We start from the raw sequence: 19975 nt of genomic DNA on the forward strand, positions 1-19975 counted from the left end.
AAAAGATTTATCAATTACATTTCTTGGGTATTTTAAATCTATTCTTTCAGAGTGGTTGTTTTGCATATTCTGAAATCACCTGTTTACTGTGATCTTATTGCATAAATATATATATATATATATACATAAATATGTATATATATATATATATATATATATAAATATATATATATATAAATATATATATATATATATAATATATATATATATATATATATATATATATATATATATATATATATATATATATATATATATATATATATATATATATTAGAAATTCCTAATAAATAAACAATTATTTACTAAAGAAAATAAAGAATCAGTAAAAATATTTCTTTCAGCCTTCACAAAATGCTTGAGAAAATTTAAATATTTTATATAACTATTTCTTTTTTATGTTAGCTTACTGTATTAAAATAAAGAAAATAGAAACAGAATCAAATCAGTCTTACTCAAAACCAACGATGATTCCCCAACCCTCGAAGGCGACGCCAAATCCGGATGGTACTGCTACGAAGTCGAGCTTGGGCAGTGAGTAGGGCACGCTCAAGTAATCCTCAAAGAAAGAGAGTAGCTTTGGTACCACCTGCTGTATCATGGACGTCTTTTCAAGAACGTCTGGCCGCGCCCATACTGCTCGGGTTTAGTATCCATTAGACTTGCACATTAGAGCAGATATTTGTTGGTACGGATATACTGATGAAGTTTTATGCCTAATGAATAAGAATATAGATATAAACCATTTCTTTGTTGGCTTAAATATTCTAGCTCTAAGTACAGGGTCTCCATAAAACACTCCCTGATTTCAAACAGGTATAACATGTAACTTTATTGTAATAATCTTTCACAGTTAGTAGCTTTAGATACAGGATTTCATTCAGTTTCATGTGGTGTAAGGTAGCATTAAAGGCACTCAGTGTGCGCCCCTTTGGCTGCTCGGCAAACGTTGATGGGATAGTCCTGCGAGGTCACCAGACCTGTTTGTGACTTTTTTCTTTCTTGGAGGGTGCGTGAAGAGCACAGTTTACGTACCAACACTACCCGCAACCCTGGAGGAGCAAAAAATTTCGGCCACAGAAGCAGTTCGCTGGATAACACCAGATATGCTGCAGAGCGTCTGGACCGAACTGGAGTATCACATCGATCTTTGCCGAGCAGCCAGAGGGGCGCACATTGAGTGCCTTTAATGCTACTCTATGCGCACATTGAGTGCCTTTAATGCTACTCTATGCGCACATTGAGTGCCTTTAATGCTACTCTATGCGCACATTGAGTGCCTTTAATGCTACTCTATACCACATGAAACTGAATGAATCCTGTATCTGAAGCTACTAACAATAAAGTTACATATTATACGTGTTTGATATCATGGAGTGTTTTTGGGACCACCATGTATAAACAAAATAATTAACTGCATTTTTTAGTTGTCTTAATTCTTAAGGTGAACAATGATTTTACGTGCAAAATATGTGCACTATCGTATTTGCAGCCCAGAGTTCATTGATGAAGAAATTTTGATGATTTGTGAAATAACTAATGATTTAAAATAGTCAAAATACATAATTGATAAATACTTAAAAATGCTAGAAATACATTTAAAAAATAAAATAGGACTATGAGTGAAAAGTTAATTAGATAAGAATGAAAATCTGAATGAGTGGTGGTAGTAATCTGATTGGCAGAATGCTTGTTCAGAAACGTGTGTACATTGTTACCGCTTCCTCCCCTTCCTCCTTTCTCCATCCTGTGGGAGTTGGCGAGGGACCCTCCCACGGGATTACAGTAACTTGATTTTCGGTTCCCATCAAGTCTGTAAGTATCCAATTCACTCTTGTTTAGTAATTTATTTTGTTGAGATGTGGTTAAATTAGATCAAACAAGAGCTTCACTCTTGTTTCTGGTATCATCTGTTATCTGATTCAGCCAGACCTGATTTGACTTACGTATTTTAACGTAAACGTCTTTGTCCTCTCCATTTCTTTCAAAGACCTGATACCTATCATGAGAGGGGACTGCTTGTCCAGATTGCAATTTTGTTTTTTGTTGCAGCCTTGATTGCCAGCTCGGGTCATCCGACACAGGCGAGACAAGGCGGGCAGCAAGATTTATGTTTAGATCTGAGACATTAACATCAAAACTTTAATAAACTTTGTCATCTTTGGAAAGTAATTCTGCATTAACAGTTCTGCACCTTGAGGGGATCTCTGCAATTTCTCTTCCCACTGTGGCTGATACTGACATCATGAGACCGTCCTACAGCGGTTCTCCAGTGGTTCTCCACCAGCATTTCAGAGGTGAATACTGTGAATACTGGCCGCTCTACCGCTTAAGGCAATTCTTTCGAATAATGAAGTGTGTATGCCACCGTTCTACCTAATTTCTATACAATTTGGGGTCACCTTCTGTTTTCTAAGTCTGCATATTAATAAAATTGCTTATCTTATGTTGTCATTAATTTTGTTTATTCCCACGAGAAGGAATCGGTTCTATCAACGACTGTTCGAGGGTCTGATAGGTCAGTTGCACCTTCACAAGAACTAACAATCATATTCAACCAAGAATTTATTGGTTCTCCAGTACCATGAAAACTTTCTTGATATGTTTTTTCTACTTAAAGGATTTAAAATCAACATTGTATTTATAAATCTTGCTACTGTATTAAAACATCTGATTAAAAAAATTCCTCCCCAAAATGATGATGGCAATTTTGTAACTGTAGTGTGAGCTCGCCTCTGGCAAGACAGTGATGGAGTGAATGATGATGAAATTTTTTCTTTTTATCTATTCGGCACTACACGCACACATACATACACACACACACACACACACACACACACACACACACACACACACACACACACACACACACACACACGCACACATACACACACACACAGACGCACACATACACACACACACAGACACACACACACACACACACACACACACACACACACACACACACACACACACACACACACACACACACACGCACACACACATGCACACACACACACACATGCACACACACACACACACATGCACACACACACACATATCCTGACTCACATATACACTCCCCCCTCCCCACCGACATCTCACTCCTTCCCCTGATCCCTCCCCTCCCTCTTTCACCCTCCCCCTCCCCACCTCTCCCTACTTCCCCCCTCTCCCTCTCCCACTCACCCACTTGCTTCTCTCTCCTTCCCACTCCCCATATTCCCCCTAAATCCCCCCCCCACTCCTCTCCCACATAGCCACAGTTCCTCCTCTACCCCCCCCCACACTCTGACATACACATTATTAACCTAACATACAGAATTACATAGGTTTCCCATTCTGAGACAATCAGGATAAAACAAAAATGGGTTGCCAGAGAGCAGGAAGAAAAACCAAGGGACAGGAGGAGGAAGCTGCAAAGGAAGATTGGGCAGCAGAGCTCATAAAAAGGGAACATGAATGGGAAAAGAAACTAGAAGAACTTAGCATGAGAATGGAAGAGAGGAAAGATATGGAAAGCAGGAAGTGGGAGGTGCAAGTCAAAGCAGCAGAGGCTAGGATACAGAGTTTAGAAGAGGAACTGAAAAATCTGAAACAGCCTAAAGAACTAAAGAACATTTTGGGATTGCCATCAGAGACTGCTACCTCAGTCACAAATAAGGGGACTGTATGGAAAGGAGCAAAACTGCATGTAGAAGCTCTATCAGAGGAGACTGTAGTAAATGAAAGAGCTAAGTTATATGTAGAGGTCCTAACAGACCACAGCAGAGCCCATGGAAAGCCGAGAAAGGAAAATGACAGGCCACTGAGCCCAAGTACATTAGCTAGTGAAACTGAAGAAATGAAAGCTGCAATGGAGGAAATCAAATTGAATGAGGGGATACACAGGGATATGCAGTGGGAGAATGAAAGGATGAGGTCAGTCTTTGTGTATGGGCCCCAGGAAGTTGAAGGGGAAACATATGAAGCAAGAAAACAAGGGGAAAAAAAGCAATTGAAAGCATCATGAAAGCAATAGGAGAAGACGACATGACCTAGCTGGAAAATTTTCGGAGAATAGGGGGGGTTTGTAAAAAAAAGAACCCGGCCAGTGAAAGTGACCTTCAAGGCAGAATCGACTCGGAACAGGATCCTGCAGGAGAAAGCATGATTAATGGACATGCCGGCATACAGGAAGGTGTATCTCGACCGCGACAGAACACAAGAAGAAAGGCAGAAACTGAGAGAGATGATACAAAGGCGAAAGGAGGAAAGAGAGGGGATGGAGAAGACAGACAGGAGATCCCAGACCCAGGAAGAAGATCAAATACAGCCTCCTTCACAACTTCCTATAGAAGCCTCCCAACCAGGTCAACCCCAGTGCAACAAAACACTCTAAACCAAAACACCCATGCCACATCCAATGCCCCCACCCACTGCATTACAAACTCCACCCCAACAGCAACCACCCATAGTTCCTTATCAGGTCTCCCACTTCCCCAACCCCAATATACCTCCCAGACCACAGTCTTAGAAAAGAAGTTGAAGGTGTGGTATAACATGCAGATGGAATAACAAATAAGTATGAGGAATGGCACGAAAGAATCAAGGAGACATCCCTAGACATAATAGCATTCACAGAAACAAAGCTCACCAGAATAATAACAGAATCAATCTTTCCATCCGGATATCAAATCCTCAGTTAAGACAGAGGGAGGAGAGGGGGAGGAGGAGTTACACTGCTCATTAAAAACCAGTGGGGGTTTGAGAAAATGGAAGGAATGGATGGCACGGGCGAATGGGACTACTTAGTAGGAACAATCCAGTCTGAGGGACATAAGGTGATAATTACAGTAATGTACAACCCACCACAGAACTGCAGGAGGCCAAGAGAAGAATACGATGAGAGCAACAGAGCAATGATCGACACACTAGCCGAGGTGGCCAGTAGAGCACACGTGGGGGGAGCAAAGTTACTAGTTATGGGTGATTTCAATCACAAGGAGATTGACTGGGAAAACCTGGAGAACCATGGGGGTCCCGAAACATGGAGAACGAAGATGATGGATGTGGTACTGGAAAACCTCATGCATCAACATGTTAGAGACACTACCAGAGAGAGAGGAGAGGATGAACCAGCAAGAATGGACCTTGTATTCACCTTGAGTAGTTCGGACATCGAGGATATCATGTATGAAAGGTCCCTGGGAGCTAGTGATCATGTGGTTCTGTGCTTCGACTACATAACTGAGCTCCAAGTGGAGAGAGTAGCAGGAATAGGTTGGGAAAAACCAAACTACAAAAGGGGGAACAACTCAGGCATGAGGAACTTCCTTCAAGACATTCAGTGGGAGAGGGAACTGACAGGAAAACCAGTACAAAAAATGATGGACTATGTGGCAACAAAATGCAGGAGGCAGAGGAGAGGTTTGTTCCCAAGGGAAACAGAAATAATGGGAAGAATAGAACGAATCCTTGGTTCATCAAAAGGTGTAGGGAGGCAAAAACTAGGTGTACTAGAGAATGGAAAAGGTACAGAAGACAGAGAACTCAGGAAAATAAAGAGATTAGCCGAAGAGCCAGAAACGAATATGCACAGATAAGAAGGAAGGCTCAGCGACAATATGAAAATGACATAGCATCAAAAGTAAAGACTGACCCGAAGCTGTTGTACAGCCACATCAGGAGGAAAACAACAGTCAAGGACCAGGTAATCAGACTGAGGAAGGGTGATGGGGAATTCACAAGAAATAAAAGAGAGGTATGTCAGGAGTTCAACACGAGATTTAAAGAAGTGTTTACAGTGGAAACCAATAGGACTCCAGGAAATCAGAACAGGGGGGTACACCAGCAAGTGCTGGATGAGGTACATATAACCAAGGAGGGGGTGAAGAAGCTGCTATGCGACCTTACACCTCAAAGGCGGTGGGACCAGACAACATCTCTCCATGGGTCCTTAAAGAGGGAGCAGAGATATTGTGTGTGCCATTAACAAAGATCTTCAACACATCATTTGAAACTGGGCACCTCCCTGAGGTATGGAAGATGGCAAATGTAGTCCCAATTTTTAAAAAGAGAGACAGACATGAAACACTAAACTACAGACCTGTATCACTAACGTGTATAGTATGCAAGGTCATGGAAAAGATTGTCAGGAGGAGAGTGGTGGAGCACCTGGAAAGAAACAAGTGTATAATTGACAACCAGCACAGTTTCAGAGAAGGAAAATCCTGTCACAAACCTATTGGAGTTTTATGACAAGGTGACAGAAGTAAGACAAGAGAGAGAGAGGGGTGGATCGACTGCATTTTTTTGGACTGCAAGAAGGCCTTCGACACAGTTCCTCACAAGAGGTTACTGCAAAAGCTAGAGGATCAGGCACACATAACAGGAAAGGCACTGCAATGGATCAGAGAATACCTGACAGGGAGGCAACAACGAGTCATGGTACGTGACGAGGTGTCAGAGTGGGCGACTGTGACAAGCGGGGTTCCACAGGGGTCAGTCCTAGGACCTGTGCTGTTCTTGGTATATGTGAACGACATAACGGAAGGGATAGACTCAGAAGTGTCCTTGTTTGCAGATGATGTGAAGTTAATGAGAAGAATCAAATCGGATGAGGATCAGGTAGGACTACAAAGAGACCTGGACAGGCTACAAGCCTGGTCCAGCAACTGGCTCCTTGAGTTTAACCATGCCAAATGCAAAGTCATGAAGATTGGGGAAGGGCAAAGAAGGCCGCAGACATATTATAGTTTAGATGGCCAAAGACTGCAAACCTCACTCAAGGAAAAAGATCTGGGGGTGAGTATAACACCGAGCATATCTCCTGAGGCGCACATCAATCAGATAACTGCTGCAGCATACGGGCGCCTGGCAAACCTACGGATAGCGTTCCGATACCTCAGTAAGGATTCGTTCAAGACTCTGTATATCATTTACGTCAGGCCCATACAGGAGTATGCAACACCAGTTTGGAATCCACACCTAGTCAAGCACGTCAAGAAATTAGAGAAAGTGCAAAGGTTTGCAACAAGACTAGTCCCAGAGCTACGGGGATTGTCCTACGAAGAAAGGTTGAGGGAAATCGGTCTGACGACACTGGAGGACAGGAGGGTCAGGGGAGACATGATAACGACATATGAAATACTGCATGGAATAGACAAGGTGGACAAAGACGGGATGTTCCAGAGATGGGACACAGACACAAGAGGTCACAATTGGAGTTGAAGACTCAGATGAATCAAAGGGATGTTAGGAAGTATTTCTTCAGTCATAGAGTAGCCAGGCCGTGGAATAGCCTAGAAAGTGACGTAGTGGAGGCGGGAACCATACATAGTTTTAAGGCGAGGTATGATGAAGCTCATGGGGCAGGGAGAGAGAGGATCTAGTAGCAATCAGCGAAGAGGCGGGGCCAGGAGCTATGACTCGACCCCTGCAACCACAAATAGATGAGTACAAATAGGTGAGTACATACATACTCCTGTTTTGTTGAGAGTTGTGGCAATCAATTGCACCATTAATTTGCTGCTAGTTTTCTTGTAAATTTATGCTTGTGATGTTCACCTGAAATGTTACCTGTGTGCTTTACCTGTGTGTTTCACCTGTGTGCTTCACCTATGTGTTTCACCTGTGTGCTTTACCTGTGTGTTTCACCTGTGTGTTTTACCTGTGTGTTTCACCTGTGTGCTTTACCTGTGTATTTCACCTGTGTGCTTTACCTGTGTGTTTCACCTGTGTGCTTTACCTGTGTGTTTCACCTGTGTGCTTCACCTATGTGTTTCACCTGTGTGCTTCACCTATGTGTTTCACCTGTGTGCTTCACCTATGTGTTTCACCTGTGTGCTTCACCTATGTGTTTCACCTGTGTGCTTCACCTATGTGTTTCACCTGTGTGCTTCACCTATGTGTTTCACCTGTGTGCTTCACCTATGTGTTTCACCTGTGTGCTTCACCTATGTGTTTCACCTGTGTGCTTCACCTATGTGTTTCACCTGTGTGCTTCACCTATGTGTTTCACCTGTGTGCTTCACCTATGTGTTTCACCTGTGTGCTTCACCTATGTGTTTCACCTGTGTGCTTCACCTATGTGTTTCACCTGTGTGCTTCACCTATGTGTTTCACATGTGTGTACGTTAGTTATTACTGTTGCTGGAATTCTGTTTCATTATTTTTATAGAAGTGTTAGACTGTTCCTCAGCTCTTTCTTTTTCTAGAGACCTTGTTCTGTGCTTGTAAATACTGTGTATATTCCGTTCAGTACGAGGAATAAGTTCCTCTTCTATTAAGTCTTGCACAGTCACTTACTGCATCTTTTTTAAGTGTTGCTTTGTATCAGGTATTTCTCAATCATTTGATTTTTATACTTTATATATGTACAGGTTTTACCTTGGCTTTTTGACTTTGTTGATTTTGCCAGCCAGTTACTTTGAATGATCATATTATACATTATTGATTTTTGAAGATACGTTTGCTTCTGCCTCTTACCTTATTATTTTGATTATGTGGGATTTTATTCCCTGCAAATAAATATCTGTGATACAGATTAGCTGCATGACCCAAAAAGAAAAACGAAAGTTTATCTTTTTAAATTTAGTAATTTATACAGGAGATGGGGTTACTAGCCCCTTTGCTCCCGGCAATATAGTCGCCTCTTACAACAAGCATGGCTTACGGAGGAAGAATTCTGCTCCACTTCCCCATGGAGATAAGAGGAAATAAACAAGAGCAAGAACTAGTAAGAAAATTGAATAAAACCCAGAGGGGTATATATATATATATATATATATATATATATATATATATATATATATATATATATATATATATATATATATATATATATATATATAGGTGTAAATTGTTGGAGCCATAGCCTCGGAGAAGTGGATAAAAAGGCTTCAAGGAAGAATATTTGGATTTCTTCCTGAAGCCGTTTGAATTTTCCACTTCCTCTACCACCCCATCTGTTCATTCTTTTTTACCAATAGGTATATTTTATTACATAATATAGTACAGAAGATTTAAGAGATACATTGCTGATACAAAGATTGCACATACAGTACATGAGCTGTGAGAGATACATGTCTCGTACATATCTAGTATATATTGTTACGTGTTTGTCACTGATTATAATGCGAAAATCTCATCCAGCTCCCCAGAACTGGGGTGCGTGCCCAAAATACAGTAGGCATTACCCCTTTGAACAGCAGCGCTGAGTCGCTGGAACAGAAAACTAGCTGACCTGGGAACCCTAGTTACCCTGATGAGTCTTTTGGTCAGCTCCTTAAGGAATTCAGATGTACTCTTTCCCCATGAGCCAAGGGTCTCTGAGCCTATGGGAACAAACATATAATGATGGGCAAGTTCTCCATATTTTCTATATTTCTGGGACTCTCTGAAGCTGGCGGCTGCCCCTCCTTCCTCCCAGGTGTACTGTAGATAGGTATCAGCCAAGGTAGATACACATGTGTAGTCCCACACCACCTGCTTGCCGTCTGTCCAGGCTTGAAGGGTGATACCATCTGGACGCTTCTGGCTGCCATAAGATCTGCATAGTTGGGGTGGCTCCCTTACTGCTTTTTGTTCTTTATTATTTTTTGCGACTGGTATTGAGAAGAGACAGTTAGTCGACTGATTCAATTGGCATTTGCATTTTGTGCAGATTTACTGTGCTCTCTGCATAAGTTTTTCTTCTCGTCCACTGTTTAACTTGAAGAGCCTATCCAATGTGTCTTACATTATTTAGAGAATTTGTAGCAGCATTCGTATCGAGCGCTCTAGGTACTTGTTCTGTGAAAATGCGTGTAATGCATTTGTCTAGACCTGAAACTATGGGACTCTACCTTCAGGCTATCTGCTCTTGCTCTGACTTCGTCGTCGCTTATTTGAAGGTCCTAGAGATGTTGTTTACGTTAGAGTTGAAGGTCGAGTTTAAGTGGTGTACAGATCTGTTCTTTTGACAGTAGCGTTAGCAAGTGGTAGGTACCGGTAATGCTTTGTTACCCGTTTGGAAATCTGATGTTACAGCTTCTATATAGTAGGAAAGTATGAGAATGCTTTGGGTATCAGGGAACGCTTAGAGAATCCGAGGCTTCTAATTCGAAGAGTTCCTCTAAAGAGGATTCTCTTTTAGAAAGCGGCTGCCGGAATTACTGATTCTTTATCCTGTGATTGTCACAGGCTGCCTGCCGAGGGCCACGTTGTGTAGTGGCTAGTTCACTCACTTGAATATTAGAATGAAAGTTGCTGTGCTTCATGTTTCAGTGACTTGTAAAGAATCAAGGATGAGTTCGTGAAACCATCTTGGGGCCCTGCCATGCTTTGTGCTCTTTGTGACTATGTAACGTTGCATTGTGGTGTTCCGTCAGACTGTGCGTCGTTTGTCAGTATGCCCTCCAAGAGCAAGGAATGTTTATTACCGCGTAATTAGACGTAGCATCTTTAAGCCCTAGTGTTCAATATGATGTTTACGAGGCTTATCTAACGGCTGAGCTAGGTGTTAATGTACATAACATATCTGTGTTTTTCATATATGTATGTAGATGGAAATAAGTACATTTTGATCAGCCTCTGTGTCCCATGTCTAGACATACCAAATGAAATAACCATTGCTCAGTGCTCTGTAGACTTTCTGTTTTCATAATTGCATATGATGCTATTCTTTATTTTTCATGAAATGTTCTGCAGTGTGCAGTGCCCTCGAATATTATGGTAATGTAATGATGCTGGCTCAGCGTCTTGTCGGAATGAGTTCATGCAGATTTTACTCATATGTTCTACTCTTAAGAATATTGAGAACCCCTTTTTTAGTCCTTCCACGAACTCTTCATTCTGACAGATTAGCCACTGCGCGCAACAGCTGTCTTCTTCTGTTCACTTTCATTTTCATCCAGAGTTCGTCGAGCGACTCACCAAGGTCAACTGCTTGATTTATTTAGGATTAATTTATTGTTGAGTATGTATCAGTGCTGAATACTTTTATGCATTACTGGACTGTGTGTCTAAGTTGAATTCTATAACTTTCACTTAGTGTTAATTTGAACTCACAGCCTACGTTCCTTGCACATCAATGTTAAGCACTGTTGATGCTGTGCGAGGATGCCCAGCCGCAGCAGAGCCGAGTTGTCAGCAATGGCAGTATTGGTACCTGCATAGTCCTTTGTAAGATTTGATATGTTTATCTGATAGCCTGGAAGAATCCGTTAAAGCCGGACAGCATTCTCGACCATATAGCAGAGACGCTCTGTTGACACATGCTTGGTAAGCCTGGGGTACACCATGCTTTCCTGAGGCCTTGGAGCCTAAGTTTGGCTCAAATCTGGTGCTAGGGTGAGAGGGACGTGTAGCTGCTGCCTCCTTGTGTACGCTCCTGCGACAATAAACTCCAGCATTAAACGATGCATTTTTATTTACTCCATTATCAGATGAATCTGTGTTATGCCCATCAATAATGTCGTCTCCCACCGAGGTAGGGTCACCCGAAATAAAACAAACCATGCTCACGATGTCGTGAGTCATGCAGAACAAACACTTTCGCCATCCATCGTTCAATAACTCCCTCATTAGAAGCATACTGACATGTCTATATTTTCTTTAGAATGAAGGCACTGTGCTTCTTACATAAAGAACTGACATCCAGGTAATCACGCTTCCTGAATCCCTAAATAAATGTTACCTTGCTCACACTCCAATAGCACAAGCCAACATTCACTCAAGCCTGTTTGATGTCCAACAGTATGAATGTATGTCAATATGTATTTATGTGTAAGAATTATGTATGCGTGCTGCAATAAATATTCTGAGATAAAGACTCACCGATAATCACGACCTCCCATTACCTCTCCAGGATTTCATTAGTCTAGTGGATCGCTGTGTTATATTAAACTCTTCAGTTATCAGGACAATTGCTACAAACACTGCTCTGGGATGACAATGGGCAGCCCGTCTGTCACTGCTTCCTGATTAAGATACATGACGATATCTCGGTTTTCTATCCCAGACCTTTCAATATCCCAGTCCTCGTCATCGAGATCAATGCTGTCGAGCCAACTCGAAAAAGACAACAAACTTCCTTTCCTTGACGTCCTCTTGTGCAAGTCTTCCGACAGCGACAACCTTCTCTTCAAAGTGTAGAGAAAACTTACCAACAAGAATGATCTTATACACTACTATTCACGCCATGACATCAGCATTAAAAGTGGTATCCTTATTGCCTTCTTTTTGAGAACTTTTCCCATCTCCAGCCCTTGTTTCCTTGAAAAGGAATGTATCTATATAACACAAGCCCTTCACAAGTCTTCAGTTACCATCTTTCTTCATCAGAGATTGCAAACTTAAGGCACAAGCCAGCTGCAACAAACCCCCATGAAACAGTCCTATAAGCAGTTCATAGTGCTTCCATATGGTGATGTTGACAAGAATATCCGCCAGGTAATTGCTAAAAGCAATATCAACGTTTACATAGTAAGCATATTACATACACATGCATATTACATACATACATACACACATATATGTATGTATGTATGTATGTATGTAATATGCATGTGTGTATGTATATAAAATCAGATTAAAGAAAAGAGCGCACATGCATACTCACTTCTAATGGGAACACCTCCGTCGTTGGTAGCATCAACATAGTGCAGTTGGGAGATGATGAGGACCAGGTGGTAGGTGGACATCAGTGGGCTGGTGACGAACTGGTCCACCATCCATCCTTCTTGACCCTCCCTGAAGAAAACTTACTTGATGAACCGAAATATAATACATTCCTATACATTTAAGAAAACTTGCACTTACATGACTTAAATTATTATGACTGTAGCTTCTTTTTTCCCTATTTAAATGTTTCTGCACAAAGGCTGAATGCAATTAGAAAAAATGTATTATATCGTGAGTGTGTTAGATATGAGTGAGTGGAGACAAGTGATTTTTATGACTTGACGGGCTGTTGGAGTGTGAGCAAGGTAACATCTATGAATAGATTCAGGTAAACCGGTTAACCGAACTTAAGTCCTGGGGTTGAGAAGTACAGTGCCTACACTCTGAAGGAGGGTGAGGATATCTGCAGTTTGCAGGGCCGTCTGGCCTATGATATCGGCGTGCCTCTGGCGAGACAGTGATAGAGTGAGTGATGGTGAAAGTGTTTCTTCTTCTTTACCAGGTCACCCTACCTAGGTGGAAGAAGGCCGGTGTGCTAAAAAAAATAATGCATTACGCAGATACCTTTCAATTAACACCTGAATATTTCCAAAGGTTTAAGGGTTTTATTGCATATTAGTAATTTGACTAGTAAATGACTTATAGTATGACTTAAATTTCGAACTTATATGCATAAAAGTAATTCCCTGGTGCTCACATAGGGGTGGTGTTGCGTAGAGGCATGTTCGAAATGGCTGTCATGTTTATCTCCCTCGTCACATACAGCTCGAAGGTGGCCTTCAGCTCCGGCTCGTCGAAGCAAGGGAACGCTTTCCTTGCATTGGTAGGTTGCAGCAGGGTAGCCATCAGACGTCTGGAAAAGTGTCGTGAAAATTACTGCAAAAGATAATGATTAAAGACGACAAAGAATAAAGCGCTGAACTACAGTATAATGAGGGTAATGTAGTAGACTAGGGCAGGTTCGTGTTAAGGTGGGTCCATGATGGCTGTAGAAGTGATACTAGAGATTAATACGTGAGATAATTAAGAGTGGTAATAATAATAATAATAATAATAATAATAATAATAATAATAATAATAATAATAATAATAATAATAATAATAATAATAATAATAATAACAGCATTAACAACAATAACACAAAATCACCACCACCAACAACAACAGAACATTTTACTATTACTAACAATAATAATAATAATAATAATACCTCGATATATTTCGGTCATTGATGTCCGGGATAGGCATCCTCGTATTGCATAACCCCAGCCCCATGTGTATCAATATTGCAAAGTGTGGCATAAATTTAAGTAAACTGAGACTTGGTAAGGACGTAGAGAAGCACTTGGTCTCAGAGTTATCGATGAGTGGAAAAATATGTGGAGTGTGGTCGGATTTGAGAATGACCTGCCTAGTATGGCCCAGTAGGCCTGCTACAGTTTTCCTCCATGCTAATGATCTTATTAGTTTCAAATGCAGTTAAATATTAGCGTCGAATATTTGAGGAGCATCAGAAGTGGCAATCATAAGATCTTCAATAAACATGGCAAGTTAGGACATACACAGCTCATGACTAATTCAGACCTTCCTTAAGACACTCTCGCTTTGAAGTTAAACTGAAAAGGCATTTTCGTGTCATCTCAAAGGCACGCATATCCTATATTAAGCAAGCACATTAAACTTAAAGCTACTCGTAGGTTGCATTCTCAGGTTACATTAATGTGTTAAACCAATTTTTTGAGACACTCAGAAATTGTGACATAAAAATCAATTTCTTAATAAGGCAAAATGGGACCCAAATAGACTTAATCAACAAAAACTGTTCTGTAAATAAGACTGATCAGCATTTTAGAAGCAAATGCATTGTTTGTAGCTTTCACAGAGACCCACATAAAGGATCATTTTGACAACGAAATATGGATCCCAAGTTATAACCTATTCAGATGCGACAGACAAAATAGGCGACAAGGGGGGATTGGCCTGTACGTCACAGAATCACTCGTTTACTCAGAATTACTAAACACCTCAAATGATGTAGTTGAAGTTTTGACAGTAAAGATCGACAACCAAAACTTCGCCACTGTGGTGGTATACAAGCCTCCAGATGCAACTTCCCAGCAGTTTCAGGAACAGCTTTTGAAAATTGACCACTGTCTGAAAAATCTACCAACTCCTGCCCCAAACATTTTGCTACAGGGGGATTTTAACTTGAGACACCTAAAATGGAGGAGTATAGCAAACAATGTTTTAGCAGAGATCACCCCAGGAGGCAGCTCAGACGAGAATTCACACACACATGAGCTATTGGATCCCGGCTTAGACGAGATGGAACCTACACATATGACAACTATGAAATGAGTGAGATACTGGTGTTCCAGTACGACTCAGTATTCAGCGAACTGTTAACCAAACAAAGGGTCGACAATGTAAATTACTTTTTTTATGACCGAGACTCAAAATTTGGTCATTTCAAAAATATCTGATATTTTCCTAACACCACAAGACTTTGAAAAGGCAATTAATGACATGTTCATGCACTCTTTCCAACGCCCAGACTCAGGAACTCCGTGTTCATCAAAAACTTCAAGAAGCCCCTGTCACGTGCCTTTAGCATTCTAGAGAGAGGGAGCATGGACACAGGAGTCATCCCACAGTCAGTAATAAGACATATCACCACTCCACAAAGGTGGAAGTAAAGCAATTGCAAAGAACTACAGACCGATAGCGCTAACATCTCATGTCATAAAAATCTTTGAAAGGGTTCTAAGAAGCAAGATAGCCAACCACCTAAATACCCATCAGTTACACAACCCAGTGCAACACGGAGCAGGTCGCTACTGCCTGTCCCAGCTGTTGGACAGCGTGCATTGTGCTGTCTCTGGAGGCGGTACAAGGTTCGTAGAAAAAAAACCATACCCCCGGCCGGGATTGAACCCGCGGTCATAGAGTCTCAAAACTCCAGCCCGTCGCGCTAGCCACTAGACCAGCTAGCCACAATAAGATTCATCCAACTAGGTATATTTCTACACCATAGGAAAGTTAGCACAGGCACCTCTGTGACCACAAATGCAAGTTTTTACAGACGAATCTCCAGCTAGCGTGGCCGTGACGAACTCTAGCTCAAGTCCCTTCACTGCCGTCAACATGACTTAAGAAATCGTAATGACACGATTGCAAATAAACCATACCCCCGGCCGGGATTGAACCCGCGGTCATAGAGTCTCAAAACTCCAGCCCGTCGCGCTAGCCGCGGGTTCAATCCCGGCCGGGGGTATGGTTTATTTGCAATCGTGTCATTACGATTTCTTAAGTCATGTTGACGGCAGTGAAGGGACTTGAGCTAGAGTTCGTCACGGCCACGCTAGCTGGAGATTCGTCTGTAAAAACTTGCATTTGTGGTCACAGAGGTGCCTGTGCTAACTTTCCTATGGTGTAGAAATATACCTAGTTGGATGAATCTTATTGTGGCTAGCTGGTCTAGTGGCTAGCGCGACGGGCTGGAGTTTTGAGACTCTATGACCGCGGGTTCAATCCCGGCCGGGGGTATGGTTTATTTGCAATCGTGTCATTACGATTTCTTAAGTCAAGTTAAGGTTCGTAGGGTCGAGTCCTGGCCTGCCGCAATTTGGTAAATGATTTAAAATCACTTGTTTCGTGATTTCATTGCTATATAGACTGCTTGTTGAGGCGGGTATTTAAACAGGATGAGGCTGAAATTAATCCTTGAGATACTACTGTCACGAGTGTCCTCGGGCCAAGGCAAACACATAGCTACGTGCTGTGTGCTGGGTTCTTGTAGGATCAGTGGCGCTGTGGTAAGGTGATGCATGCATTGTGGTGTCTCTGGAGGCGGTACAACGTTCGTAGGGTCGAGTCCTGGCCTGCCGCAGTTTGGTAAATGATATATAATATATATATATATATATATATATATATATATATATATATATATATATATATATATATATATATATATATATATATATATATACACTCATATGCACTGTGAGCAATTATTCTCGGTTATTTTTTATTACTGGTAATGCACGTCGAGCCACACAAAATATCCACCTGAAAAAGAGGATTCACTAAGCTCGCCCTACAATACACAGAACGATAATTACTATTCACGACTCATGTAAGCCACAATGAAATAATATCTTTGATTAGAAAGATATTGATTGTTCGCCACCACCCTGTCCATTCAAAGCAGGTGAAATCGCAGATCTAGAGAGTGTACAGAGATCCTTTACTGCACGTATAAGTTCTGTCAAGCACCTTAACTACTGGGAACGCTTGGAAGCACTTGACTTGTACTCGTTGGAACGCAGGAGGGAGAGATATATCATAATCTACACTTGGAAAATCTTGGAAGGAATGGTCCCAAATCTGCACACAGAAATCACTCCCTACGAAAGTAAAAGACTGGGCAGGCGATGCAAAATGCCGCCAATAAAAAGTAGGGGCGTCATTGGTACACTAAGGGAAAACACCATAAGTGTCCGGGGCCCAAAACTGTTCAACAGCCTCCCATCAAGCATTAGGGGAATTGCCAATAAACCCCTGGCTGCCTTCAAGAGAGAGCTGGACAGATACCTAAAGTTAGTGCCGGATCAGCCGGGCTGTGGCTCGTACGTTGAACTGCGTGCGGCCAGCAGTAACAGCCTAGTTGATCAGGCCCTGATCCATCGGGAGGCCTGGTCATGGACCGGGCCGCGGGGGCGTTGATCCCCGGAATAACCTCCAGGTAACCTCCAGGTAACCCATGTACACTCATCATCATGTTTCTCCATACCACCCATGACCCCACTAAGCCTCCTGCTTCTCCCCATCACCCATGATCTAACTCAACCTCCTTCATCTCTCAACCTCCCAATACCCAACTAAGCCTCTCACTACTCAGCTTGCCTCTCCCCAGTTACCTTTGGGTTCCGTCGTTGTCACTGTAGTGGGCGCTGAAGAAGCCAGAGCGGTAGTTGTTGAGGGAGGCAACGTAGCTCATGGAGTAGAGGAACCTACTGCCGCGCTGGAGCTGCCCTGTCAAGTGTGCTGTGAAGAACTGTCGTCTTATGTCCACGCTAATATACTCGACAGTGGGTAAGCCTTCGTTATGTTCCTTCTTTAGTCTTCCTCCTTCCTTCCTTTCCTTGTCTTCCATGGCTGCCAGCTGTTGCAGTGAAATATTATTATTTACAATAAAATAATAATAATAATAATAATAATAATAATAATAATAATAATAATAATAATAATAATAATAATAATAATAAGTTTTTAAATACACCTTCCGTTTTCAATCAATTTAGCAACCTTACAAAACGAAATATATTTATTACCATTCATCTAATAGCTGGCTTCTCAAAGTACGCAGACACCCAATTCAATTGACGTTCCAAACTGCAACATCTCTCGTCCTTCAGACTACAGACGATATAATTCTCACGTAAAGGAGTCATGCTTGGATAACTGGTTTTCTTGAATCCCTTCATCTTACCTTGCACTCGCTCCAACAGCACGTCATGACATAACCACTCGTCTCCACTCTCTTCGAGCTAACAAGTTCACACAAGCCTAATGGATGTTGAAGCTCCTTGTATGCAAAACTGTCTTAACATCCTCCCTCCAACCCTTCCAAGGACAACCACAGCCTTTCTCTGCTTCCAGCCTAGATTTGTATATGATATAGGTTATCCTATCTTGCTTCAATCTCTCTAAATATCCACCACACCTCAACAACCCCTCCTCAGCTCTCTAAATTATACCTTTGGTAACCCACACTTTCTACTCTATGCTCTGAATTCTTTGCATAATATTCACAACGTACAGTTCTCAAACTCAATATTTCCAGCGCCTCCATCTTCATCCTGCTTTAACATTTATTCCCATGTTTCACTTCTTTATAACAATGTTAGTAACACTGGTACAATCCTCTTTTTGTCTCAATGAATAAAGTTCTTTGTCTGCACAAATACTCAAGGCACCAACCACTTTTTCTGCTCTTCTCTTCTATAATTTCCCTTATCTTTCATAGACCCATCTGCCAATCATTTATTCCCTAGACTTTCTGTTACTCTCATTACCTTGCTGTTTCCTATGCTCACGTTTAATTTCTTTCTTTTACATACCTTCTTAAATACTTCCACCAACCTTCGTAACTTCTCGAGAGACTGTCATAGTTAACGGTAACTGTGACAGTTCCCACTTTGTATATGATTCATAATCATATATTAACTTCCACAACTTTCCCAAACATCTTAGAAATCTTTTATTTTATAACACATGTTTATAATTTACTTTCTTGGAAAAATCTCTCTTCTTTCGTACATTCCATAATATGCATTAAAAATAATTATTCCTAGACGTATTTCGGTCTCTGTGCGACCCAACAAAGGTATCCCCGTATTCCATAACCATGGACCACAATACCTCAATGCACGCAACTGGAATTGCACGCAGTGCGGCAAAAGTTGGTTATGCAGTTTATATCATAATTTAAGATTTTAACGGAAACAGAAACGAGATTCACAAGTCTTAATAAGGAAACTAATATGCAAAATTTCTTCAATTAAAATGGTAAATTAGGATATTACTCAAGCCAAATTTAACCTAAACTTTCCAAACAGACAAAAACGACCAATATCCTAAATAAGTAAGTTTTATGTACGCTTTGTACATATAGGCCTCTAATTAGACGAGATGGGTCCTACACAGATGACAGTAAGGAAATGAGTGAGCTACTCAAATCCCAGTATGATTCGGTTTTTAGTGAGCCGCTAACCAGACTGAGAGTGGAAGACTTAAATTATTTTTTATGAGCGAGACTGAGAATTTGGTTGACTCAAACATATCTGATATTATCCTGACGCCAAATGACTTCGAAAACGATATGAATGGCATGCCCATGCACTCTGCCCTAGGCCCAGACTCATGGAACCCCGTGTTCATCAAGAACTGCAAGAAACCCCTACTATGTACTTTTAACATCCTATGAAGAGGGAGCATGGGCACAGGGGTCGTCCCACAGCTGCTAAAAACAACAGACATTGCCCAACTCCACAAAGGGAGCAGTAAATCAATAGCAAAGAACTACAAATCAATAGTGCTATCATCGCATAACATAAAAATCTTTGAAAGGGTTTTAAGAAGCAAGATCACCACTCATCTAGATACCCATCAGTTACACAGCCCAGGGCAACATGGGTTTGCAGCAGGTCACTCCTGCCTGTCCCACTACTGAACAGATGTAGTGTACACAGACTATGCAGAAGACTTTGACAAGTGTGACCATGGTGTAATAGAGCACAAAATGCTTATTATAGGAATAACAGGA

At 41.4% G+C, this 19975-nt stretch overlaps 1 protein-coding gene across 1 annotated transcript in view; it reads right to left on the reverse strand.

Annotated features, from left to right (window-relative positions):
• Positions 1–451: 451 nt before the first annotated feature.
• LOC138855029 (endoplasmic reticulum aminopeptidase 1-like) overlaps positions 452–19975 on the reverse strand; it is a 104244-nt gene continuing 84720 nt past the window's right edge. Inside the window, exons 4-7 of the mRNA XM_070101777.1 lie at positions 17568–17812; positions 13343–13498; positions 12584–12714; positions 452–636 (exon numbers count right to left, since the gene is read on the reverse strand). Of these exons, the coding sequence (XP_069957878.1) occupies positions 452–636; positions 12584–12714; positions 13343–13498; positions 17568–17812 (717 nt within the window). The remainder of the gene's footprint in view (positions 637–12583; positions 12715–13342; positions 13499–17567; positions 17813–19975) is intronic.

Source organism: Cherax quadricarinatus, chromosome 78 (assembly GCF_038502225.1).
Source record: "Cherax quadricarinatus isolate ZL_2023a chromosome 78, ASM3850222v1, whole genome shotgun sequence".
Taxonomy (NCBI): Eukaryota; Metazoa; Arthropoda; class Malacostraca; order Decapoda; family Parastacidae; genus Cherax; species Cherax quadricarinatus.